The 27,680-nt window shown below is 42.5% G+C and overlaps 1 protein-coding gene across 1 annotated transcript in view; it reads right to left on the bottom strand.

Annotated features, from left to right (window-relative positions):
* The window catches only part of LOC149313310 (adipose-secreted signaling protein-like), an 84,149-nt gene that overhangs the window by 7,215 nt on the left and 49,254 nt on the right, over positions 1–27,680 (bottom strand). Inside the window, exon 4 of the mRNA XM_089526433.1 lies at positions 17,203–17,341. Within this exon, the coding sequence (XP_089382559.1) occupies positions 17,203–17,341 (139 nt within the window). The remainder of the gene's footprint in view (positions 1–17,202; positions 17,342–27,680) is intronic.

Raw genomic sequence — 27,680 nt, 5'->3', positions numbered from 1 at the left:
CTATAATGAATCTACAGTATAAGTAGATTTCTCTGAAGATGGCAGCCACAGATGCTGGAGAAACATCAGGAATAAACTCTTCTAGAACACAGCCACATAGCCCCCAAAAAACCACAAAGATCTATGGATGCTGGCCAAGAAAGCCTTCGACTTCACACTACGCTATAAGGTTTGGCAATTTTTCTCTCCGATATTTTATTACAGGAGACCAATCTTCTTCCACCGCCTTTAAAGATCTGTTGTTAACCAAGTAGCTGAGTTTGCCTAGTTCTAACATAGCCATACATTTAAATAAATAATTTTTAAAAAGGACAGGTCTGTAAGTTTGGCCTCCAAAATGAGAACCATTAGCCAAGTGGAACCTCTTGGAAGCAAAGGACACCCCGGGGTACATTTTGGGGAAAACAAAATCACCCCTTCCGCAGCCTATAGGGTGCACAGGGGTGCCCCCCCAATTCAGCAATTCAATAAATAAATAAATAAATAAATAAATAGTTATTATTTGCCACCAAATAGACTTCGATGTATGGTAACCCTATGAATGAGAGGCCTCCAACTGCCTCGCTCAGGTCTTGCAAACTCTGTGGCTTCCTTGATGGAGTCCACCCTTCTGCAATGATTGTCATATTGAGGAGGGAGCAAGCTTGTTTTCTGCTGCTCCAGAGACTAGGACCCAGAGCAATGGATGCAAGCTGCAGGAAAAGAGATTCCACCTCAACATTAGGAGGAACTTCCTGAGAGCAAGGGCTGTTCGACAGTGGAACAAACTCCTTCCTCGGAGTGTAGTGGAGTCTCCTTCCTTGGAGGTCTTTAAGCAGAGGCTAGATGGCCATCTATTGGGGATGCTTTGACTGGATTTCCTGCATGGCAGAATGGGGTTGGACTGGATGGCCCTTGTGGTCTCTTCCAACTCTATGATTCTATGAAGTCTTCCTCTTTACCTGCTGCTTTCTATCTTACCAAATATCAATGTTGTTTTCCTAGGGAGGTCTTTCTTTTCATGATATGTCCAAAGTACGACAGTCCCAAGCTAGCCATCTTGGCTTCTAGGGAGAGTTCAAGCTTGATTTGCTCTCAGACCTATTTATTTGTTCTTTTCAGCAGTCCACAGTGTCTGCAGAACTCTTCTGATGTTGTTGAGTGCCTTCAAGTCATTTCTGAAATGGTTTTCTTGGCAAGTTTCTTCTGGGGGAGAGTGCCAGGACCACCCTCTAAGGCTGAGAGAGTGTGACTTTCCCAAAGTCACCCAGTGGGTTCCATGGCTGAGTGAGGATTTGAACCCTGATCTCCAGAGTCGTAGTTCAATCCTCAACCCATTACACCACATTGGCTTCTCCAGCACATTTCCAATGGGTTGGTTTTTTCCCTATCCACTTCCTTCACTGTCCAGCTTTCACAACTATACACAGCAATGGGAAATACTATGGCTTTCATGGCTCTGATCTGAGTATTTAGTAATATTATCTTGACACTTGAAGATCTTGTTTCATTTCTATATAGCTGTCCTTCCAAGTCCAAGTCTTCTTGTGATTTCTCGACTAAAATGGGAAATAAAATGGCATGGACAACCCTAACTTTAGCATTCAACAATATACCTTTACATTTCAAGATCTTGTCTAGTTCCTTCAAAGCTGCTTTTCCAAGTCCTTGTCTTCTTCTGACTTCTTGGCTGCAGTCCCCAAAGTATTGCAAAGTATAGGAAATCTTGGACTACCTCAGTGTCTTTATTGTTTGATTTAAAGTTATGTAAATCACTTGTGGTCATTATTTTTGTCTTCTTCATGCTCAGCTGTAACTTTGCTTTTGCACTTTCTTCTCTGACTTTCATCGGCAGTCGTTCTAAGTCTTTGCTATTTTCTCCAAATAATGAATTCCTTCCTCCCATTTTCATGCCTGCTTCCTCTGAGTCTAATCCTGTTTTCCTCCAGATAAATAAAATATCGAATCTGAAATGTACAATATAAATAAAATATCATCTAATTCTGGTTTCTGTCTGATAAATAAAACATCCTTTAAAATTTCTGCATTTCCTGATTCCAGGCTGTTGCTGCTCCTTCTAGGTTGACAAGTTACAAGAAACTGCACCATGGCTTCTGGTACAGAACTGTAAAACAGTCTTGCCCAACCTGGTCTCTTCCAAATGGTTTGAACTAAAATTCCCATCATCCCCCAGCCAACATGGCCATCCCAACCCCTTGGCCATTTCATCCTTTAAAACCAAGCCCCTCCACTGAAAAACTATGCCTGTCCAACCAGCTCATATCAATATGGTTTGAAAACCTGCTGCTGTGAGCCAGAGTTGGTCATACTAGGCTAGATGGATCAAGGATCTGGATCAGTAAAAGGCAGAGGTTTGTCCCTGATATAGCTCACAAAACTGAAGACCCCAGGATTCCATGGCACTGGGCCTTGGCAGTTAAAGCAGTGTCAAAATGCATTATTTCTGCAGTGCAAATGCAACATTGGTTGTGATTCCTCCATGGCAGAGAGGCTGGATGGCCCTTGAGGTCCCTTCCAACTCTAAGGACTTTTTCATACAGAGGAATGTATCACCGTCCCAAAAGAAGAAGGGGAGCAATCCGAAAATGGAAGAAATTATGTAGTAGCTTATCACAGCATCCGTCCAAAAGAGAAAGCAGTGCGAATGCGAAAGAAATCATCACATGAGAACGTACCCATCGGCTTCTTGACTTCAAATTAGCGTGTTTGCGCATGCGCAGGGAGGACAGGATCCCATGGCCAATAATAATCCCATGGCCAAACTAGAGATGTGTTTTATACTAATGCAAATGCAAATTGGCTGCGAATTTGCAGCGGAAAGAGATTTATAAATTCAATATTTTTCCGAATTCAGCTATTCTTGGGATGTCTCATGATTGCGTTTGGATTGCGTTCTGTTTGCGTGTGACGTCATTTGAAAATCTTTTACGAAATTACATGAAATACTTTGGATGACCCTGGAGTAACCTTTGGTTAACCTTCCAATTTTCCCTGTTTGATAAAGTCCTAAGAGTCTATGATAGTATGCAAGGTACTAAATCTGTCCTCCTTTGGAGTTTGTACTAAAATCCAGAGTATTTTCACTACCAATTCTCCAAATTCCATGTGTAGAAGCCAGCAGCTACCCCTGTTCCAGCCTGCAATGATCCAAGCGCACATGTAAAACTGCCAGGATGGGATGCAGATCAAGAGGCAAAGCGCTGAGCTGAAGATCCAGCTCTCTTTCCTCAAAATTGTTCCAAAGCTGCATCCAAGCACCAAGCCCAGGACTTGCCAATTCAATTTCCAGCTCTGTGCAGGAGCAGAGAGATGCACAGAGGGAAAATAGGATCCAACCCTCCGCAGCCGCCAAACAAAACCACTTTGCTGCTTCTCCGTGGGCTGGAAAACCACAAAGGTCCAGAACTGAACCATGTCATTTTCTTTTATTTTTGTCCCATGCCATTTCATTCGGTTCAAAGCGATTGAAGAAAAAGAACCCAGGAAGGCATTCATTCAACATGCAGAAGGAAGGCGCTTTCAGTAATTGGGGAACGCCTCATCTTTACAATTCAGAAAAGACTGCAACCATAAATGGGCCAGGGGCATTATGTGAAACATCTCAAATTATTGCTATTCCAGTTCCATATCTCCAGCCCACAAGGCTGTGAGTGGCTGGGAAATAATGAGAACAGACTTGGAATAACAATACCAACAATATCTGAAAAGACTTTATTAGCTCCCTATATGAGCCTGACTCAGGGGAGGATTTTCTTTCAGTCCCTCCAGCCTCAAAAGCCATGTAGGATAAGGACATAGGAAAAGGCCTTCTTGGTGACTGCTCCGATGCCTAGGAAAAATTCACTCAAATTCTTATTTAAGGGGCAGGGGCCTCATTTTGCCCCCTTCCTGGACCTAGTCCCTGTACTCAGCTTTTGGGGATGATCCCACTGGCTTCTTGCTATATGAGCAATTTATCTTCTATTCTCCCTGGGCTTGTTGCGTCCCGTTGACATGACACTGGGCCCAAATGCCAAATTGGGTCTGAACTGTCTTCACAATGCCCACACTCAATTTGGGGCTTCCTCCCCATAACCCACATTTTAATAACTCACCTTTTGCTGTGAGTTTTTGGCTTTCTCCGCAGCAACGGCGGAGGCTACATTTTCACTTGTGGTCCCTGCAAGCTGCCCGGCATCGCCTCTGTGGGCACAAGTTGCTCTAAAGTCAGAAAGAGGTGCCCAGAATCACTAACTTGGCCAGGCACCGTGTTCTGATCTCAGCAGTGGCGCTGGGTGACAAATGGGGGCCACATGGGAAGGCAGATGCCTGCCGTTCTCTGCAAGAGCCAAAATCCTACAGCATACAGAGAGCAGGTTAGGGGCAAATTCAGGGGGAATTTGAGGCCAGGTGTTTCACACGTATATGAAATGTAAGTGAATTTTGTGTTTAGATTTGTGTCCCTACTCCAAGTTATATGGAATATCTAGTCTGTGCAAATACATCTACAGCACTATATAAATAAAGCATAATAATAATAATAATAATAATAATAATAATAATAATAATAATACAATTGGCCCTCCTTATCCACAGATTCACAGAATGAAAGAATCATAGAATCCTAGAGCTGGCAGAGACCTAAAGAGCCATGCAGTCCAACCCCATTCTGCCATGCAGGAAGACACAATCCAAGCCCTCCTTGGGATAGATGGCCATACAGACTTTGCTTAAAAACCTCCAAAGAAGGAGACTCCACCACCCTCTGAGACAGTGCATTCCACTGTTGAACAGCTCTTACTGTCAGGAAGTTCTTGCTAAGGTTGAGATGGAATCTCTTTTCCTGTACCTTGCATCCATTTTCAATGTCCTCATCTCTGGAGCAGCAGAAAACAAGCTTCCTCCAGCATGACATCCTTTCCAAAATTTAAACACAACTCATATCAACTCTTAACCTTCTCTTCTCCAAACGAAACAAACCCAGCTCCCTAACCTGCTCCTCATAGGGCTTAGTTTCCAGACCATTCATCACCATTTTGGCCTCCCTCCTTTGGACACGCTCCAGTTTCTCAATATCCTTTTTGAATTGTGTTGTCCAGAACTGTACACAGAATTCCAGGTGAGATCTGACCAAAGCAGAATAAAGTGGCACCATTACTTCCCTTGATTTGGACCCTATACTTCCATTGATGCAGCCTAGAATCGCATTGACTTTTTTAGCCGGTGCATCATTCTGTTTACTCATGTTCAATTTGTGGTCTATTAGGATTCAGCCATCCACAGCTTGAAAAAATATAAATTCCAAAGAAAGCAAACCTTGATTTTGTCATTTTATATAAGGGACAACATTCTACTGTGCCATTGTACTGAGTGGGACTTGAGCATCCACAGATTTTGGTATCCATGAGGGATCCTGGAACTAAACTCCAGCTGATACCAAGGGCCCACTGAACAGGTATTCCAAAATCTGAAAAAATCCAAAATCCACAACACTTGGGTTCCAAGCATTTGTGATAAGACTCAACTTGTATAACCTTAAGAGTTTGCCTTCCTGGACAGTTCTGGAAGCCATCGGCTGGTTTTCTGCACAGTCCACAAGCCGTTCCTTCCCCTTTTGCACTTGTTTTGCATTTTTTCCCTGCCCTTTGCCCTGCAATAGAGGAAAATGCCGATGTTGCTAATTCAAGGACCTGTGACACTGTCTAAGGAAACCTGTGCCATCTTCCTCCTCCCTGCCCACCCTGGCTGGGTGATATCAGAATGGCACAGAGGCATGCTCATCTGGCATTTGAGCTGAAGACGCTGATCCTCTGCAGTGTGCCAGACGTGATGGGAATATTTGCCTCTGCAGCATCCCTTTTGGGAAGCTCTTTTGCAATAGCCATTGATAGAGACAGCCCTTTCTTTAGCCAAAGCAAAGCTTCCTCTGCACACAGGGGCTTCCACAAAAGTGCATGCTCCCTCTTGTAGAGAGAGCCTCCAGCAGATGCCCAAATCCTACAGTGAATGAAAAGCCGGGAGCAAATTAAGTGGATTTTTTTTCTCAGTTCAGGAATAGTCTTCTGCACTGGAAGTGTTGGGGCAAGATGCTGAACAATATGGAGTTGAACAATAATAGGAGAACTAATAATTAAAGGTCATTATTGAGAAAAAAAACCATTATAATAAGAATACAGAAAACAAGCATTGCAAGAATTAGCTGCTCAAGGAGAATATAAGAAATCCCAATAATTTGAATTATTAATCTGAAATCTTGGAAGACAAGTACAAGATTGTAAAGAAATAAGTCACGCCGAACAGAAAACCACAGGAAGTTTAGGATAACACTACAGACAATACACAACAAACTGGCTTATTAATAAATGTAGAAGCATAAATAATTAAGGACATAAGTGTAAGCAAATTGATATTGGTATTGATGTGGATTTGGATAATGAAAGCTTATTGTTTGTTTGTAGCAGGTACTTAGACTTGTTTAATGCCAGATTGTAGATGATTTATGGAAACAATATATGTACGTGACAAGCATAGATGAGTTAATAAAAATTAACAAACAAACAAAAATGTTGGGGCAAGATGCCTAGCAAGCTTTCTTCATGCAGGTCCCTAATCCTTAAGACCATTGCATTTAGACAAATAGCAAGAGGATGTCCCCAAATACCAGAGCTTGGAAAAGTTAACTTTGCGCATTGCAACCCACAGAATCCCCTAGCTAGCAAAGCTGCAGAGCCCCCCAGTTTTTTAGGAACTGTAGTCTGGAAAAGTAACTTTCCTAATTGACCAGCCACGCTCAGAACCCAAAGATGTCAAGGAACCCTAGTTCAGAAACCCCGATACAAAGTAAATACATTAGATAGATAGATGATAAATGGATAGATGATTCTGTTATTTCTAACCTATGAGAAATAATAAGATCCTATAAGAAATAATAAGATCCTAAGGGGGCCATTCACAGATTATGGGCATGGGATATGAGCAACTTTTGGGGGCCAGGGGGCCACATTGCTCTCCCAAGAAGACTTTGGAGGGCTATATCCCAAAACTGCACCCACTGAAAATTATTATTAGTAGTAGTAGTAGTAGTAGTAATAGTAGTAGTAGTAATATTATGTTTATTTATACTCCACCTTCCTCCCAGTATAGAGACTCAAAGTGGCCAGGAAAGATTCTAGAGCAGATCATTAAACAGAGAGTCTGTGAACATCTAGAAGGCAATGCCATAATCCCAAAAAGTCAACACGGGTTTCAGAGAAACAAGTCATGCCAGACAAATCTTATCTCTTTCTTTGATAAAATGACCATCTTGGTAGATGAAGGGAATGCTGTGGATATAGTATATCTTGATTTCAGTAAGGCCTTTGACAAGGTTTCCCATGACATTCCTGCAAACAAGCTTGTAAAATGTGGGCTAGACAACTGTTAAATGGATCTGCAATTGGTTGACCAGCCGAACCCAAAGGATGGTCAGCCATGGCTCCTTTTCTTCATCCTGGAGAGAAGTGATCAGAGGTGGAATCTCTTTTCCTGTAGCTTGCATCCATTGTTCCGGGTCCTGTTCTCTGGAGCTAGGGATGTTTAGCCTGGAGAAGAGAAGGCTAAGAAGTGATATGATAGCTCTGTTTAAATATATGAAGGGATGTCTGATTGAGGAGGGAACAAGCTTGTTTTCTGCTGCTCCAGAGAACAGGACCCAATGGAGCAATGGATGCAAGCTTCCGAAAAAGAGATTCCACTTAAACATTAGGAGGAACTTCCTGACAGTAAGGGCTGTTCGACAATTGAACGTACTCCTTCCTTGGAGTGTAGTGGAATCTCCTTCCTTAGGGGTCTTTAAACAGAGGCTGGATGGCCATCTGTCAGGGATGCTTTGATTTGGATTTCCTGCATGGCAGGGGGTTGGACTGGATGGCCCATGTGGTCTCTTCCAACTCTACGATTCTATTATTCTATTGTTGGCCTCTGAGGCTGAGAGTGTGTGACCTGCCCAAGCTCACCCAGCGGGTTTATAGGGCTGAGCTATGATTCGAATCCAGAGTCATAGTCCAGTGATGAAACCACTACACCACGCTGGCTCTATAGACCTTTTTCATGCATCTTGCTTTTTAAAAAAGTCTATCTTGGGTTTAAAAATGAATGTGGGGTAGCAAAAATGCCCCTCATCCTCCTATAGAGGACACTCGGGGGGCCAAAACTGAGACCGCAAAGATGTTTTGTGTTTCCTTACTTGGCCCAGCTGGGCGATTTCAATATGTCACAACATTTCCTGCAATCAAGATTCAGGCGCAGCCGCCGTAATCTTCTTGCATGCAGCCGTATCATTCATCACCCCAAGATGCTAAAAATAAAAAACATATTCAGAAGTCCTGGATGGTCTCCAGGCGTTGCTTCCAAACAGCCAGCAAGTTGCAGGCTCAAATCCTTTTTGCATATTTGGGACATGACTTGATGCAATGCCTCCACCAATGGCACCATTTTTTGTCTTGGAAAAAGGTAGCCTTCCAGCACAAAAAGGTTTTTGCTCATGGCATCGCTCCCAGAAACTGGGAAACTAACAAATCATTTGGGATACTCATTTCTTATGCAATTTATACCCTTGTTGTTGTTGTATTGTGCTTTCAAGTCGTTTCCAACTTCAGTGACCCTAAGTCAAACCTATCATGGTGTTTTCTTGGCAGTTTCTCCAGATGGGGTTTGCCATTGCCTTCCCCTGAGGCTGAGAGAGTGTGACTGCTCACAGTCACCCAGTGGCTTTACATGGGAATTGAACTGAACCCTGGTCTCCAGAGCTGTAGTCAAACACTCAAATCCCTACGCCATGCTGGATCTGATACCCTGCCTTTCTCTAATATGAGATTTGGGAAGGTTTGGAGCAAAGCTCTAGTGCCACAGCAATCTACAATTCCCAGAATTCCATAGCACAAAGCCAAGGCAGCAGTGCCAAACTAGATTGTTTCTGCAGTGTGGATGCAGTCCTAGTGGTCATAGGTCAATATTCTGTCCCATCATCACCCAAGAATCCTTCTTGGAACGGAGCTGCATCATTACGTAACATTGACAACAAAGGGAATTTTATAGGAAAGAAATGGGGGCCAACAGAAATAATAGATAAGGTGGCACATGCCACTTGGTATCCTGCAAAATTGTTCCCAAAAGACCCTCTAAGGGACCTTTTCCGTCATGTTTTGGGGACCCACTGGGCCACTTTAAACCTGGGAGAGGCTTTTCTTAGCAACACAAAATTGTTCCATAAAATAGCAATAGCAATAACAAAAGCAAGTACATTTCTATCCTGCTTATCAGTGAACCAAGCACTCTCCTAAGTCTCCTGGGCCTTAAATGGTACAAGGAAGCAAAGAGCATGGCAAAGGAATTCCTTCCATGACCTCTAGAACTTCCAAATTATTTGCAAGTACAGGTTGAGTCTCCTTTATGCAAAATACATGGGGATCATAAGCGTGTTGCATTTCAGATTTCTTTCAGATTTTGGAGTATTTGTATAAACATAATGAAGTATCTTGAAGATGGAACCCAAGTCCAAACATGAAATTCATTTATGTTTCACACACACCTTATACACAGAGCCTGAAGGTAATATTATACGTAATATGCATGAAACTTAAGTTTGTGTACACTGAACCATCTGAAAGCAAACAGTGCCACTCTCTCAGCCATCCATGAAAAATGCTTTGGGTTTTGGAGTATTTCAGATTCCGGATAAGGGAGACTCAACCTGTCTATATAGCAGCATAGGGAAGGGTGGGCCATATATGGCCCATGTGGACCTGCCCCCCAAACCTGACACTCTTTTAGTTTTTAAAAAAGAAATCCAGAAGCAATATTTCACACATGGTGGTATTTTCCCCTGTAGTTCCCAAACCCTTCTACATGAGGAAAATGAAGATTCCCCCACCTGAAATGGCCAAAAAGGAAACTGGACCCACATCACTTCTTTATCTTGGAGCTCTCAGTCCTGCTCAGGGTATGGGGATGAAAAATGGCCCCTATACCCTCTTCCATTGCCCACCCTGGTATATACCCCAAATGGAGAACTTGCCTGTTCAAATTACTATAAAAAGCTTATTTTAAAAAGTTAAAGAGCTGACAATGGGCATGGGGTCAAAAGCAGCAACTGGAAATAAAGGCATCCATAAGCACCAGCCATGCCAGTGCTAAGAGAAATGTGCCTACCTTTCCTGCCTTCAGGAACAAGGAGTCTTTTGAGACGCTGAAGTGCCAATCTGATTAACGCCTTGCCTTAAAGGTCTGCCAGGGCAAGGAGTGAAGCTGTGCCAAGGGAGGCAGGCTGCTGTGCCAACAGCGGCCAAAAAGCTTACTAAAATTGCTGCCAGCAGCATCCCATCAAAATAAAGACGCAGGGAATTCTTGCAAGGAAAGTACAACCTCTCCAAATGTACCATTGCAGGCATGGTCCAGTGTGAGCCTGACAGACAGGAGCTGTGCAAGAGAAAGGAACTTCCAACTGGTGTGTTTTGTTGTTGTTAACTGTCCTCGAGTCGCTCGACCCATGGCAGCCCTATGGATGAGACATCTCCAAGATCCTCTGTCCTCCATTGCTCTGCTTACCATATATACTCCACTATAAGTCAAGAAATCTATGCCCCAAAATTGACCCTAAAATTCTAGGTAGACTTATAGAAGGTTCAGTACACTAGTAGTGCTTAGAAAGGTCCTAAAGCAAGCAAGCCTGATGCCCCAATCTCCACAGAACAGCAATTCCTTCCTCCTCCAGTCTGTTTTGCAAGACCTGGTTTCCCATTGGAAAAACTCCCCATTTAAAAACGTTTGCTTCTCTTTCTGGTCTGTTTTGCAAGACCTTGCTTCCTATGGAAAACCCCCTCCATTTAAAACAACTTGCTTCCTTTCTCAATCCAATGTTAAAACCTCTCCTCCAGCCCCTGGGAATCGGTTGGGAGAGGTCCAGAGAAAGAGAAAGAGGGATGGAAGTGGTATTTCCCCCTTTCCATCCTTCCTTATAGCCTTCTATGTTTGGCCCTCGACTTATCCATGTCATGGATCATATGAAAACCCAGGATTTTGACCATGAAACCTTCCCTCGACTTATACATGAGGTCGACTTGGACACAAGTATATACGGTAATTCCTGCCACCCCATAGTGACCTCCTTAATCGAGTCCATCCTCCATCTGTCCTGGGGCCTTCCTCTCTTCCCTCCACCTTTCCCAGCATTATGGTCTTTTCCAATGAGCCCTTCCTTCTCATGATGTGTCCAAAAGTACAACAGCCTCAGTTTGGTCATTTTAGCATCTTATAGGAAGATTTCTGGCTTGATCTGCTCTAGGACACATTGGTTTGTCCTTCTGGCTGTCCGTGGGATCCTGAGCACTCTTTTCCAGTCCCACATAATCTCAAATGAATGAGTTTTCTTCCTATCTTCTTTCTCAACCATCCAGCTCTCACATCCATCCACGGCAATAGGGAATACAATGGCTTGCGTGATTCAAACTTCTGTGTTCAGTTGTATATCTTTGTGTCTTAGGATCTTCTCTAGTTCTTTCATAGCCACCTTCTTCATTCTTAATCTTCTTCTGATTTCCTGACTGCAGTCCCCATTTCTAGTGTACAGAGCTTCTTTATTTATTTATGGTATTCAGCCCTAAAGGCTACCAGAGCAGCTTAGTAAAGGTACCTTTCAAATATTTAAACAGGGCTATCATATCATCTTGCCTTCTCTCCTCCAGGCTAAACATACCCAGCGCCCTACGTCTCTCCTCATAAGGCATGGTTTCCAGACCCTTCACCATTTTGGTCACCCTCCTCTTTGCCAGGCCCTGTTTGAACTTTTCCAAGTTTTGCTTAAAAGATGTGGAGCTGACAGCTCCAAGACAGATGTCAGTTTGGGGATTCTGGGATCTGCAGTCCTCCAAAATCTCTTTGTCAGGCTCTGTTTGAACTGTTTCATGTTTTGCTTAAAAAATGTACAGCTGACTGCTCCAAGACAAAGGCTGTTGCGGGGGATTTTGGGAGTTGTAGTCAAGCATATCTGGAGAGCGCTGGGTTAAAGAAAGGCTAGCACATGACATTCAAACAATGAGGGGGGCCCTCCACCTAATTCAACACAGCCAGCCTTTGTTCTGGGCCTCTCCATCCCATCCTACCCCCAACATACCAGAAAGGACAAGTATTTCTCATGGTCTCCAACCTGAGAAAGCAACCAGACAAATTCCCGGTACACTATCTGGAACAAAGCCTCTTGCACCCTTAATTGATGGATTTGCATAGCTGCAAAGCCGGCCTTCTTTGCATTTATTAGCAATTAACTGGAGGGGAGGAAAAGCAGATTAAGAGGAAAAGAACAAGTGGAGGAGAAGAGGAGGAGGAGAGAAGGAGGAGGAGAATTAACAGAGTGATAAACTCCTCCACAGAGATTTGGACCTTTTCAGACTCTTGAAGACGTGAACAAGTACAACTTGTACTGTACTGAAATTATGGCACGTCCAGCCACCACAGTGCGGAGAAGAGAAATGTGGCCACAAATGCATGCACACATACACACACACAACAGCACCACAACAGCAGCAGAGAGACCTGTGAGCTGGGCTGCTTTTGTCTGCAGAACGCAAAGCGACAAAATGCAAACCGATGATTCAGCTTATCTTGTGAAAAATGTGCGCTGCAAAATAAATGGGTGCATGGTGGGATACCTGGATAATTAGGGGCATCGCAACAGAGGACCGAAATCCCCCATTTAGTCAGGGCATGGCAGCCCCGATCCTTAGACTGAAATCCTCTAAAGCAGGGACAGTTTCTCAGGGGGCAAACAGGGTGAGAACTGCTCCCACCCAACCATCAGAATAGGCAAGGAATACCCAAGAGGTGGTTTTGCCTAAGTAAACCCTATGAAATTCAAGGCGACAGGTGACTTAAAAGCATTTAAACACATGCACATGCACAAGGCACCAGATCCCATCTGATACTGTAAGCTAAGCAGGGGCAGCCCTGGGTAGCATGTGGATGGGAGCCCACCGAGGCTGTTTTCCAGAAGAAGGAACTGTCAAAATTACCTCTGAGTATTCCTTGTCTAAGAAAACCCTACTAAATTCTTGGGTTCAACATATGCCAACAGGTGATTTGAAGTCACGAAGGCACACAAGAAGAGTCTAGATCTGGCCTTAAAACCATTTTACGCTTTGCTATGAGTACAAAAATAAAATTAATTTTCTGTTTATTATTATTATTATTATTTTATTTTCTTATATCCTGCCTTTCTCCCAACATAGGGACTCAAGGTGGTGAACAACATGTATAAAACAATACAACTAAAAACAGTACAAGAATATAAAAATATATAAATATAAAATTTTAAAAAATAATTAAACAATTATTTGTTACTACATCATTCATAAAGGGCTGGATCGTGGCCCATCAAATTTGGAGGGTATTGTTTGGGATAGACTGACCTAACATAAAGGCTATGAAATTTAATTGTGCTGGGTCTATTAATCTTTCATTCATACAGTCTATAGTATGTTTGGAAGCCGACCGGGAGAGACTTTCTTTCTCAAAGGCAATTGAGCCTGACATGCAACCTGAGGAATGTGTGAGAACCCATAAAGAATCACACATCCTCCAGAGAAGATGAAACTGAATTATCATTAGCAACGGCTAATGATCTTCCCCAGCAACACCGGGTACCACAATTAGTCGTGCTATATTAAAACTGAAAATTAAAATCAAATTAAAAGGCAAATTAAATTACAAATTAAATTCAAACTAAACATATGCACAGTTTTGCAGGTACAGACTCCAAAAGTGTACAGTGGGCCCTCCACATTCATTGGGGTTAGAGGTGCGGGACCCCTAAAAAAGTAGGAAAACGACAAATAAAATACCACTATTTTTTTTAAACCTGAGAGAACGCCTCTCTAGGAACCTCTTGGTCCTCTGCTGCAACATCTGACAGAAGGTGACCATAGCATTGCCCAGAGGATCTACAAATGCCTAGAGAATCTAGGAATCTCTAGGTCCTCCAGCACAACTGTACGGCCAACATCTGCCAGAAGTTGACCATAAAATTGCACTCGAGGATCTACAATCTATAAAATCTAGGAATCCCTAGGTTCTCCAGTGTGACTTCTGATGAAAATTGACCAAAATCATGCTAGAGGACCTAGAGATTCTAGGGAGACTATACTAATCAAATCCGTAAAAAGCAAAGCTGCAAATCTGGAGCGCCAACTGTATATCTTTTCCTTTTGCAAGAAGCAGAAACAACAGGAAACGCTTCAGATGTTGTTCCATGTTTTTCAGCGCAGAGCAACTGTTTCTCCGTTGAATTGCTCCACTCAGCAGCTGATCCACAGAACAGAGACAGAACTCCTCTATATAGACTCACATTAGCTCTTTCTGCAAGCCAAAGATGATCCTTATCAGTAATAAAAGATTCCCTCTTTCCTTTACTGGAGTGCAGACCAATCTCTTTTGCATCCTCAAATCCCTCTGCATTCCACCCATCTTGATGAAAGAAATGTGCCCCAGCTCCCAGCCACCTGACTTCTTCTGTCCATCAACGGGTCTCCCTCTGTCCTACAGCAAATGTGTTTGGACAGGCAGTATTTTCCTCATTCCCTTCCTTCTCTGGTTCGGCACAGAGCAGCGACAATAAGATAACACAAAGACTTAAAAGCAAGGCAACTTTGTCAGTGAAACTGCATACAATATACCGCTATGATGTGCATGTATCTCTATGCAAGTAAATGGTCAAGTGACGTCCGAAGTTAGTTCTCCCAGGACATCTAAGGATGTTGCTGTTTAGAATAATGGAAGCCCAGAACTGGAAGGGACCCTAGAGGTCATCCAGTCCAACCCTTTGGTCAGTGCAGGATTTCCAACTAGAGCATCTCACCCTCTTTTTGAGGGCATCCAAAAGAGGAGACCATACCACCTGTATAAGTGTTGGTTCTTGGCGGCTTCTTGATTGCCAACAAGGAGGTCCTTCTAATGTTCAAATGAAAACTACTTTTGTGTAACTTCAAACCATTAGATCTGTGGTCCTCTCCTCTCTGGGATAACCCTTGGGACATTTAAGGAGGGCAATCATACCACCCTTCCATCCTCTCTTCACCAAGCTGAATATGCCCACCTCCTCATAGGTTTTGTTCTCCATACCTCTTATCATCCTGGCTGCCCTTGTCTAAACCTGCTCCAATTGTCTGCATCCTTCTTGAAATAAGACACACAGAACTGAACGCAGTACTCTTGATGAGGCCTGGCCAGTGCATAATACAGTGGGGCTATTGCTTCCCTTGACTTGGAAACTGTGCTTCTATTAATGCAGGCTAAAATAACATTCACCTTCTTTGCTGCAACATCATACTGTTGGTTCATGTTCAATTTATGATCAACAATAATCCCAAGAACTTTTTCACACATAGCACTACCTAAATACCCTCAAAGTGCTAGATCTCGTGTGATCTTGGAAGCTAAGCAGCGTCAGCCCTGGTTAGTAGTCAGATGGGAGACTGGTGCTGTAGGCTATACTCCAGAGGGAGGAATTAGGTGACTTGAAGGCACATACAAACACATGGCTGAGTTAAGTATCCCCCATCTTATATGTGTGCATCAGGTTTTTATGGCCTAAATGTAGAATTTTAATTTTGCATTTGTCTCTGATGAATTTCATTTTAGTTCAGTTCTTTAGTTCATCAAGGTTCGTTTGGGTTCTGTTCATCTTCCAGTGTGCTTACTACGCCTCCCAGTTTTGTATCATCTGCAAATCTGATAAGGATTCCTTCCACCCCATCATCTAAATCACTGATAAAAATACTGAAGAGCATCAGCCCCAAGACAGAACCCTGCAGCACTCTGCTTGAGATCTCCTTCCAGTATGAAGCATAGGCAGGCACTCATTCTACTCCTGACTATGATGGGACACTGGATTGGGGGGGACACATGGCTTGACAACAGTACATATCAAAGTGATCTAGGGCACGGGACAGACCACCTCAAAAGGGCTGCCTGCTGGCAGCCTTTTTCCCTCCAGAGGGATGCCACAGTCGCCAGACCGTGTGGCGTCCCTCCGGAATAAAAAGAACACGGAAAAAAGGGTTCTTTTTATTCTGCCGGGTGGAAATAATGAGTGCACCAATGCAGAACCCATTATGTAAGCAACGCGCAGCAATGCACAGCAACACGCACATGCTGCATGTCGCTTACATCAAAATGGTGGCACCTGTATGAACGGCACTACGTCATGCTAGGGTCAGGGACCGTGCAGTTGGTGCACGGTCCCTAACCCTAAAATCGGCGCCAGCACGGTGCATTTGGCTCATCTGTTCTGGGCCTTGGAGTCCTAGTAGACCACATGTTGAACATGAGTCAACAGTGTTATGTAGCAGGTAAGGAGGCCAATGTGATTCAAGTCTGCATCATCAAGAGTCTAGTGTCTAGATCGAGGGAAGAAATAGTGCCACTCTATTCTGCTTTGGTCAGCCTCACCTGGAATATTGTGTCCAGTTCTGGGCACCACAATTCAAAAAGGATGAGGACAAGCTGAAGTGTGTCCAGAGGAGGGTGACCAAAATGGGGAAAAGTCTGGAAACCACCAAGTCCTATGAAAAGCAACTTAGGGAACTGGGTATGTTTAAATTGGAGAAGAGAAGGCTAAGAGGTGCTGTGATAACCCTGTTTAAATATAAGAAGGAGTGTCATACTGAGTATAGAGTAAATTCATTTTCTGCAGCTCCAGAGACTAAGACAAGAAAGCAATGAATGCCAGCTACAGGAAAAGAGATTCCACGTAAATACTTGGAAGAATGTCCTGATGTTAAGAGCTGTTTGACAGTGAAAGTCGCTGCCTCTGATGGTGGTGGAGTCTCCTTCTTTGGAGGGTTTTAAACAGAAACTGGATAGCCATCTATCGGAAGTGCTTTGCTTGTGTATTCCTGTCTGGCAGAAGGAGGTTCAACTGGATGATGCATCTCTTCCAACTCTATGATTCCATGATCAACAGGCTTTTTGGCTGGGTACCACTTGCCACACCACTTCCTTCCAACAAAGCTTATTTTATAACAGTTTCCATGCAAAGTCTTTGGGAGAACTACAGCTGGTTCCAGGTTTAAATAGAAAAGAATATGTGCATAGCAGACGTTCTTAAACAGAGCAAAGGGAAAGATTGCAGGGAGGGGTTGTCTTGGTAAGAAAGCACCTGCCCTTCTATAGCTCAACAGCAGAGAGAAATCTGACCTTCAGAGACCGGAGCGATGCTGATCACTCGCAGGTGAAGGTTTGCCAAGGGTGCGGCACAGACGTTCTTCCCCAGCAGTTGCACAAAAGGGAGGACAAAGGTGATTTCATACTTGTGCAAAATCTTCAGGAATCCTACCTGAAAGGAGAAGGAGAGGCTGAGACGTTGGTCATACAAAGAATATTAAAATATATATAATTCAATCACAGTCGAAAAAAGAAAGGAGAGTCATGGACAGACAAGAATCTGTGCAATTCAGGAGTTATTTTGCACACAAGAAAGAAAGAAAGAAAGAACGAGGAAGGAAGGAAGGAAGGAAGGAAGGAAGGAAGGAAGGAAGGAAAACCACATTCAGGTTTTGCACAGAAAATAGTATTTTCTGGACAGAACACCAATTTCTTGCTCAGGAAAAATGACATTTCACATAGAAAAGAATACATTCTTTGCACATACAAAACATTCCTTATGTGTTTTTGTGTAGAGCAAGTCTGGAACTTAAAACTGTGCAATTGATTATTTACAACTGATTAGTGTGCGGGGGGGGGGGGGGGCAGTTGCTAGCTAGTTAGTCAAGCCTCTCTTCTGAGCAAACTGATTGAAAGCACCAGCAATGGAGATATTACCAAGCAGGTAGAACTCTGGTTCCCAAACTTTGGTCCACCAGATGTTTTGGACTTCAGTTCCCAGAACTCCTGACTATTGACCAAGTTGGCTGGGGCTTCTGGGACCTGAAGTCCAAAACACCTGGAGAACTAACATTTGGGAATCACTGCCAGTGTAGAACAAGAGCAGAGAACAGTCCAAATGATTCTGGACTGCAATTGCTATCAACGAATCCTTCAGTTGAGAGGCATCCCAAAGGTCATAAAGTACAACCTTTTTCTAATACTGGAAATCCACATCTAAAGCATCTCTGACTAGTCTCCACCCAAATTTATTTATTTAAAGATCTTAAAATCCCTGCTTATTTTAAGATCTTACATGTCTCGCATGCTTCACTCTCCACCAAAAACCTTTGCCAACTATCCTGACTTTGGCCTGTTACAGACTGCCAAAATAAAGCTGCTTCGGGTCTCTTTGGAGGTGTGCTATTTAAATTATGCATGGGTCCTAAGAGTCTGGAGGTCGCGCCAAAGCCACACTCTATTCCTAAGCACTGGAGGGCAGCTTTGGTGCAGCTTCCGGATTCTTAGGGTGCATGCATCATTTAAACAGCATACCTCCAAAGAGACCCGAAGCAGCTTTATTTTGGCAGTCTGTAACAGGCCTTCGTGTTTAGTAACCTGTGAACATAGGTACATAGTTTCACATTTTTTCCTGTGCCAGCATATATGTTAGGTATTAATGGACAAGTCCTTTCTTGATACTTGTTCATTTCAGATATTTCTGCATCACCTCCCAGCCCAGTAAACACTTAAAACAATTCAAAAATAAACCATTTTTAGAACATATTAAAATACTCTTTGAAAACTTTTTCAAACCATCCCATAAAAACACTCCTAAAATACTGTACCATTTTAAACAGTGAAAACAGCATTAGAGGCCATGTGGAACTGTACTGTTTTGGCTTCTCGCTGGAAGCTCAAAAGAGATGGAACCAGCCTGGCTTCCTTGGGGAGGAAGTTCCATAATCAAGGTGCTGACACATCCGTGCTGCAGAAACAATCCAGTTTGACACCACTTTAATTGCCTTGGCCCAATGCTATGGATTTCTGGGAATTGTAGTTTTGTTGGAATTTAGCTTTTCCTATCGGTGAGCTCTGGTGCCACAACAAACTTTAGTTCCCAGGATTTGAAGGCTGTGCTTCCTCACCACTTTGCCTATTCTGTCTGTGACTCCTTTGATGTATGGTAAAAACACCTTCCCTTTGGGTGGCTGCTTGTCTTCACTTCTCTGGCAGCCCTTCTGATGTCTGAGCTGGAATAACCATTCACCTGTAGAGTGGTCCAAGTGCTTCAGTTCATCCTCCAAGAAGTATGTTCACAGATCCTTTTTGCCCTTTTGTCTACCAGTGTTTTGATTGTGCTTCTTTTTTGTCCTAGGTGATGGCTGGACTTCTTGTGTATGTATCCATCCATTTGTGTAGGTTTTCTGTATACTGTGTGGCCCAAACATTGGTTCGGTTTGCAGATGAGCTTACATAGACCGTAGTCTCCGAAAGACCATGCTGCCAACTTCTTTCTTTCAGTTAGTCTCAAAGGTGCTACAAAGATCTCTCCACGTACTGATTCTAAGACTAACACGGCTATATCTTTGAATTCTGCCAGATGGACAGACTCTATTAAGGAGATCATGGGTATGATTTTGCAGGACCTGAGCAGAGAAGTTGAGCAAAAGGGGCCTTGGAGATGTCACCATGAGTCCAAGTCAACTCAAAGGCAGCTAACAACAACAACAACCAACAAACTGTATCCCAAAAAATTAGATGCATCTGTTTTTGCATATTAAAAATAATAATAGTAATCACAAATTGATTTTGCGAAATGAAATATAACCGAGTTAAGATGGTGGGGGACATGAAAAAAACCCAGAAATTGATGAGATTAATCCCACTTCTACCTACAACAGTGGCATCTGGGATTCAAATTCGGAGTATCCTCTCGTGTAAATGGATCGTGGTCATCAAAACAGGTCCCTTCCACAAACAAACAACTAATCTGAACCCTTGAATACTGATATTTTTAATTGGGGTTTTTTTTGCAGATGTTTATGTACTGAATTTGTGCTTCCTTTGCTGCCAAATCAGAAACGCCGCACGGCAGGAACACATGTATAGCTTCAGCATATGTTGTGTTTTTGTATCGCTGGGGCATCAAGCCAATTAGGAGACAAATCCTTTGTTAGCTAAGGCATTTCCAAAGGACTTGGCATCCTTCCTCTGAAAAAGGTTCTGTAGAACAAACGCAAGGATAACTCCCTGCTGATTCAGCTTACAATATTAGATGAGATCTAGTTCGCTCACAGTTTTGAAGTAAGTGAAATAATGCACATTTATTATGTAAAGAGGACATTTTCATTAACCTTCTCTCGGTCATCTGCTTCCACCATCCTCAAAGGCATATTTAGTGGGAAGACGGGGCCTTTTTGGTGGTGGCTTCCACGCTAGAAAATCAATTTCTATCCAGTATCATTGGAAACCAATTTCTAATTCCAATTTCACTGGCAGGTGAAGACTTTTCTACACCAGCAAAATAATTTTTAGGAACTGTCTGTTTTGAAAGAAAAGGGCTTTTCTTAGCCTTCTGTACTACTTTATTCTTAAAGCTCACTGCTTGGAAAGGTTGAGGTTTTATAGACAGTTCAATACTAATTCCAAAATAACTGTTTGTAAATTTTTAAATTACAAGTGTTTTTACCTGCAATTTGTATTATTCTGTAAATTGCCTTGTGCCCCAGCATTTTTTTAAAGGAAGGGATGTGGGATACAAAGAAAACAACAGAATAAAATAAACCATTAATGAGGGATGATTTAGCATGCAATGGGTTTCTTATATTGGCAAGGGGTCTTACTAGATTGGCTTTGGGTTCCCTTCCAAACCTAGGTTGCATCTGCACTGTGGAAATAATGACATTTGAAAGCGTTTTAACAGCCGTGGCTCTATCCTACAGAGTCCTGGGATTTGCAGTTTGGTGAAGCCACCAGCACTCTTTGGCAGAGAAGGCTAAAGTCCATGTAAAACTACAAATCACAGGTTTCCATAGGATGGAGCTAAAGCACTTAAAGTGACTTCAAACCACATTATTTCTACAGTGTAGATGCACACACAGTACTTTTACAGACAGCTTGAATGGTCATTTCGCAGGAAAGCTTTAGCGGTGGCATCTTGCATTGGCCAGTGGTTGAATAAGTGACCATTTGGGGTCCCTTCCAACTCAATGATTCTGGGATAACTCTGGGATTTCAAAACCTATACTGACCTGCCAATCCAGGGAAATCCTAATCTGGATATTCCTATTCAATCTGCAGATAAAGGACTCATTCACACCACTGTATCACATCAAACAGGGACGTGCAAGCCAGGCTTCCCAGGCCTAGTTCCAGCGTGATTAGGAATGATGGGTTTTGTAGTCCCTTACCATCTGGGACCCGCAAACTGCAAGCACACACATAACCCACAGTCCCAAATGTGACCCTGCCTGAATTATCATGGCTCCATCCTCTATGTAAATGACCTACATCAATTGGGATCACCCAAAAAATCCCAGGACAATAACTTTGGCTATTCTCATTCCCTCCAGCCTGATTCTTTTATTGATGGAACCCTCAGGGATTGAAGCTGGGGCCATCAATATACAACAGTTGTACTTTCCCCATTGCCAGCACATGAAAAATTCTCCTTGGATCCTAATAAGATAAAATAGGGCTCATGTTGGACTCCGGTTCCCATCATCCCCAACCAATGTTGAGGATGATGGGAGAGAGAATCTAGAGACCACCCGAAAAGGTGCCCGGTTCCTCTTTTTCTGACCCAAACATGGACTTTTTCTACAAAGGCAGAGGCTTTCTAGGTAGGCTAGAAGAACAGATCCACGTTAATAAATATTTCAGTGCCTTCGGAGCTACATTTAGCAATTCTGCCTGAGACGGAAAAGGATTGCTGGGTATCAAACAGAAGAAAATCGAGATCAAAAGGAGGGTGGGATGCAAAACGAGGACGAGACTTTAATGAGGAACAGTCTGGAAGGGAAGAGCAAAAAGCAAAGAAGGAGCAGAAATATCTTCTTTTTTCCTCCCTCCAACCCTGTTGATCTCATAAGTAAAGAAGCATCAAGCGGCGGCTGCTTCTATAATCAGGCTGTTACTGGAATGCAACTTGGATAATTGGATTTTTGCATCCAGAACGTCAGAAGTAATTAAGTTTGGCAGGAGGACCAAAATGAAATGGATGGGCTGCTTGAGCAAAGGCAAAGGAAAGGGGCCAAAGAGGAGCGTGCAAGGTTTACTTCCCAAAAAACCCAAATTAAAATAAATGTAATTTGTATCATCCTTTCCAAGAAAGAAAGAAAGAAAGAAAGAAAGAAAGAAAGAAAGAAGCATTTAATCACGTGAACCGATTTCATACGACGTCACGCAAAAACCCGCCACTGATGTGGTCACAAAGGGCATTGTTTTACTTTTGGGATTTCAACCATAATGCATTTCTGATATCACTTTATTTGCGCAACTGTGTGTGATAATTGTTCGTACAATTACTCACCGCTTTCGCTTTATTTGCAGGATGCTCTAAATGCACTTTAATCTTCCCTTAATGCCGAAATTAGCACCGTGTGATAAACTCATAAGACTAAGAAACTGCATTGAATCTGGGCCTACCTAGCAGTCTGGGAAGACGGGTAAATTCTTTATTTACATAGTACATAGTAAATATTATATGATCCATAATTCATAATATACTTCTTTTTGGCTCCCTTTCCCCTGCTCTAACAAACAGATACTCAGAGGGTATACATTCTCTTTAAATCAACAATTATTCTTGCAAATACAGAAAATACTAATTATATTTTATATTATTATTATTATTATTATTATTATTATTATTGCTTCCTTTTCTTTTGTCCCACAAATGCTTAAAGGGTAGGCATTGCCTTTAAGTTATCCACCATTCTCAGAGATACAGAGAATATCATTAATTATATTTTTTACTTCTTCATGCCCCATTTTTTCTTCTACTTTCTCAATCACAATTTCCCTTTTCTCTCTCCATGATTCTTTATTGCTCGGTCCAATATATTTAAGTCTTCTTTCCCTAAGGAATTCAAATAGTATATGTTCTTTTATATATGTAAAGAAATAAGACTTGTTCCAATTAGATTCCTTTTTCTTTCCTAAGGAAATCAAATAATACATCCAGCCGCCCGTCCTTTCTCATGGACTTGAATATTCACGGAGGGGCGACCTCCATTATTTTCAATGGAGCGCATCCCCGTGGCACACACCCTGCGCATGCTTGCAGACAGACGCCCGATTCAAGTCTATGGGACTTGAATATTGGTGAGTCTCCATTTTCCCAGGGGGTCCAGAACGGATCCCCCATGAAAACAGAGGGCCAACTGTTTTATTTCATATATTTAAACAAATAAAGACGTGTTGCAATTATATTTCTTTTCCCATCCAAAGGGCAGCTTTTAAAATTTGTTTCCTTATGTATCTTTGATTACTATCCAGTCCTAATTCCTGTAAATTAAGAGTTAAACAACTTTCTTTGCTTAATGGTACTTCTATCCTTATTACTGTATTTATCCGTTCCTTAACATCTATCTGTCCAAATTTCTTGAACAAAAAGGCATTCCCATCAGATATGTATATAAATACCCTTCAGGAAGGCTTACTTTTGAGGCTTACTGTATTTGCACAAGAGTACTGTTGTCTCAGAAAACTACAAATCCCAGGACTCCATAGGATAGAGTCATGGCAGCTAAAGTGGTGCCAAACTGCATTATTTCTACAGTGCAGATGCACCCTCCATCTTTCCATGCAGCACCATTGCTCTATATTTGAAAGACAGTGAAAAACAAGGACAAACTATTCCCAGAATAAGGCAGAATAAGAAGCTTTCTGCATGAGAAATGCGGGTGAAATCTTTTGAGTCTGTCTAGAGATATTAATTGCTGTTAATTTTTTTCCCTTAAATGGATCTGAGAAAATGAATGGGCTGATTGCCTTTCCTAAAAAAGGAAGCATTCAGCTCCATCAGCTGTTATGAGCAAATTGGAACAGCATTTGGCGTTGTCTTATTTTCTCCAAAAAGGAACCTCAGGGATGGAGTGCAGCCTCATTCAGCAAAACTGTCACCATTCTGGGTTTTAGTCCAAAGTCACAGTAATTTGAGGTGGCATCAAGAACAGCTGACGGGGAGAGCAAGGGATCTGAACTCAGTGCTGGCAACTTTGGCAATAATAGATTGGGGGGGGGGGGAATCAGTCCAGATGTTATGAGCATCCATTTCTGTCCTGGAAAAGGAGGGCGTCTGGTCACCCTGGACTGCTCCTCTGGGATCTCCTGAGTGCATTTCTTCACCTTTGAGAAAGGAGTTTCCCAAACAATTTGCACCAGGTGACAGGTGAGCCAGTTTTTAATAATCAAATCCCACAGCATAGGCTCAGGGGTCGGGCAACGGTTATGCAAAAGATCCCCCTTCAAGGCGTCATTGCATGCCCTCCTTGGTTGATGACTACCTCCATTTGCGTCTTGTGTTTGGCTAAGCTTTTAATTCGGTTTAATCCTCAAATACTCCTCAACCTTGCACAATGCAGCAAGCCACCCTCCTTCCCAGCTTAGAAGCCAATATCCTCCCATCTCCGTAAAAGATTTCCACTCTTGCATCCCCTGCGGCCACTTTGGCACACGTTTCCTTATGGTCTCCGTGTGTTGAATTTTCTTCATCTTCTTGCCGCACACAGAACCATCCAAACTCACAAAAGATGCTGTTTCTACATTCTTTATCCTCTCCCACAATATTCTTGCAAACAAGCAAGTGCTATCAGGCCCAGTGCTATCCAACATCTTTATCAATGACTTGGTTGAAAGAATATTCTTGCAAACAAGCAAGTAAAATGTGGGCTAGGCAATGCAACTGTTAAATGGATTTGTAATTGGTTGACTGACTGAACCCAAAGGGTCCTCAGCAATGGCTCCTCTTCTTCATCCTGGAGAGGAGTGACCGGTGGGGGGTCCAGTGGGGTCTGTCCTGGGCCCAGTGCTATTCAACATCTGTATCAATGACTTGGATGAAGGAATAGAGGGCATACTCCTCAAATCTGCAGATGACACCGGATTAATTCTGCAGTGCACATTCAGCCAAAGACTCATCTAGGAATCTGGCTTAGTTCATTCACTAACAGGTTGCTGAAGTCGTTTTGGATTTATAGCAACCCTATTATGGGCTTTTCTCAGAAAGACTTGTTCAGAGGGGTTTGCCTTTGCCTTCTGAGGCTGAGAGAGTGTGACTTGCCCAAGGTTACACAGTGTGTTTCATGACCAAGCAGGGATTCGAACCCTGGTCTCCAGAGTTATAGTCCAACATTCAAACCACTATGCCAGGCTAGCTTTGCACGAATATAAATCCCAACGCAGGGACCTTGTGCAAGAGCCATTATTCCTGCTATCTCCTCAAATCTGTACTGCAAAAATTGATCATTGTTGCATGCCTCCAAGACATTTTCTTTTAATGCTTCTGGTGACCGTATCACATGGTTTTCTTAGCATGGTTTCTGCAGAAGCGTTTTTCCCTTGCCATGCCTGAGGCTGAGAGAATGTGACTTGCCCAAAACCAGCCAGTGAGTTTTTATGGCTGAGCAGGGACTCGAACCCTGGTCTCCAGAGTCGTCATCCAAGGCTCAAACCACAATATAAAAAAAGGGATACCCTCTGCAAAATTGGGCTTCTCCAATTTTCACCAAGATAGCCATACAGACACGGCCATTTGAGTTCTGAACCCTTAAATGAATCTTAAATTTCCCTTTCCTATTTTCTAACAGCACACGATCAGTTCCCAAAGTGTGCAATTTAAATCCCAACTGCACGCTCTCCGTCTTCATCAAAAAACGTAAAACATCCTGTCCCTCGCTTCCTCCTCTTTCAAAAACCCAGTGAATACAAGGCAGACAATTTGCCTTCAAAAGATATAGCTGGAAGGTGTGCCTCCAGACTGATTCTTGCCTGCTCTCAAGACACACAAACCCAATTTGTGAACGGAAAGGGAGGCAATTCTGGAAGAGCGCTGCTCATTTGGATAAGCTCCGCATCGCTGCCGACGAAGAGTGGAAATCCTACCAATCTCTCCCCTTGGATGCCTTCCAAAGAATCAAGGGCAAAAGTTGAATTAAATCAGGAATTCCAAGAACTATAAAGGGGGTTTGCTAATTTCAAAACTAGCATCAAGGCAGAACTGGGCACCAAGCCTTTATACAGAGATTATTCTGCTTTTTTCTAACCTTCTGGAAATGGTTGTTCTGCGTAGATGTCTGGGGGGGAAATTGGCAATTGGGAACCAAAGAATAAGAGAACCAGTCATGGGAAGAATTTATACTGGGCAAAGTGAAGCTAATCCTCCAAAACCAGTCTCCCAATTGGCCCAAAAGAGAGGGATTTTTTTAAAACTTTGGTGCAATTTTCAGGCCATTTCTGCCTGGGGAAAAAACAGAATACCCCCAAATACATCCATTTTTCTCTACAGCTCCTGCAGATGACACTTGCCACATCTGGATGTGTCTTAAGTGATATCAAGTCACTTCCAGCTGCCATTTGGGTTGATTTTCTGAGTTTGGAGGAGAGGTTGCTAGATTTTGGAGAGGCAAGAAGAGATGTGGGCGGATTTGGAGGCTTTTAGCTCTTGTTCAGACAAAGCGATTGACCAAAACCCAGTACAGGTTGGGTCTCCTTTATCTGAAATGCTTGGGACCAAGAAGTGTTTGGGATTTATTCAGATTTTGGAATATTTGACAGATATAATATCTTGGAGATGGGACCAATGACTAAACACAAAATTAACTGATGTTTCGTATACAGTTCAGTTCAGTTTATTTTTATTACGGTCATAGACCAGCACAAATGTTTCATACACAACTTAAAGACACAGCCTGAAGGTAATTTTATTCAAAACATTTTAAATAATATTGTGCATGGGGATGAACAAAAAGAGGCTTGGGGACCACTGTTCATCTTTTTGCAAAACAAGGGAGTGATGTTTTAAAAATTGATAATTAGGAAGGTATTCATATTAAATAAATAATAGTAAATAATAAATTAATAGCTGAATAGGAATAAAGTGGAGTATGACAAAGAAAACCCTGTATTTTTTTATTTGATAAAGGATGCCAGTTTGGTATATTTTATATAATGTTTGGGATACATGGAAAGGCTGAATTTCTCAACAAAGAAGAGATAGTTATAGGCATCAAGTGAGTTTTTGGAGAGATTGAACATGGGTTGGAAAAAAGCTCAGGAAGTTACACTGTGGTGTGTTAAGTGTTGTAGTAAGTCGCTATGTGGGTTATTTTGTATGTTGATCGTTGTGGATGTATGGCTGGGGGTACACAAGGTGCTGTCTATTGTTTAGGTGTTAATATGTTAGTATCAGTTTGGTTTTATGTGTTCATTTCTGTATGTGTATTAGTATGTATATTATTATGTATGTGTATTTTTATGATATGGAATATTTTAGAATTTCAATAAAGAAGAATAAAAAAAATGTTGCCCATGAAACTGAACTATCAGAAAGCAAAGGTATCATTGGTGGGATACAGACCGCCCAAAAAGACCAGACTGCCGCCTCCTCCTTTTCTGCCGGCAGGAAGCCACAGAAAATATACCACGCGGCTTCCTGCTGGCAGAAAAAGAACCCACAAAAAGCAGGTTCTTTTTTGTCGCAAGTGCAACGTGACATTTAGACGCTATGCGTCCGTCACGTCATAATGGTGGCGCCCATGTAGACAGGGCGTTGCCATTTTGACGCCTCCAGTACGTACTAAGCTAAC

The sequence above is a fragment of the Sceloporus occidentalis genome, unplaced genomic scaffold (genome assembly GCF_023333645.1).
Source record: "Sceloporus occidentalis isolate IW3139 unplaced genomic scaffold, rSceOcc1.0.p SCAF_5, whole genome shotgun sequence".
In the NCBI taxonomy this organism is placed as follows: Eukaryota; Metazoa; Chordata; class Lepidosauria; order Squamata; family Phrynosomatidae; genus Sceloporus; species Sceloporus occidentalis.
Note: the sequence above shows the minus strand (reverse complement) of the source record. Positions and strands in the feature narration are given on the sequence as shown.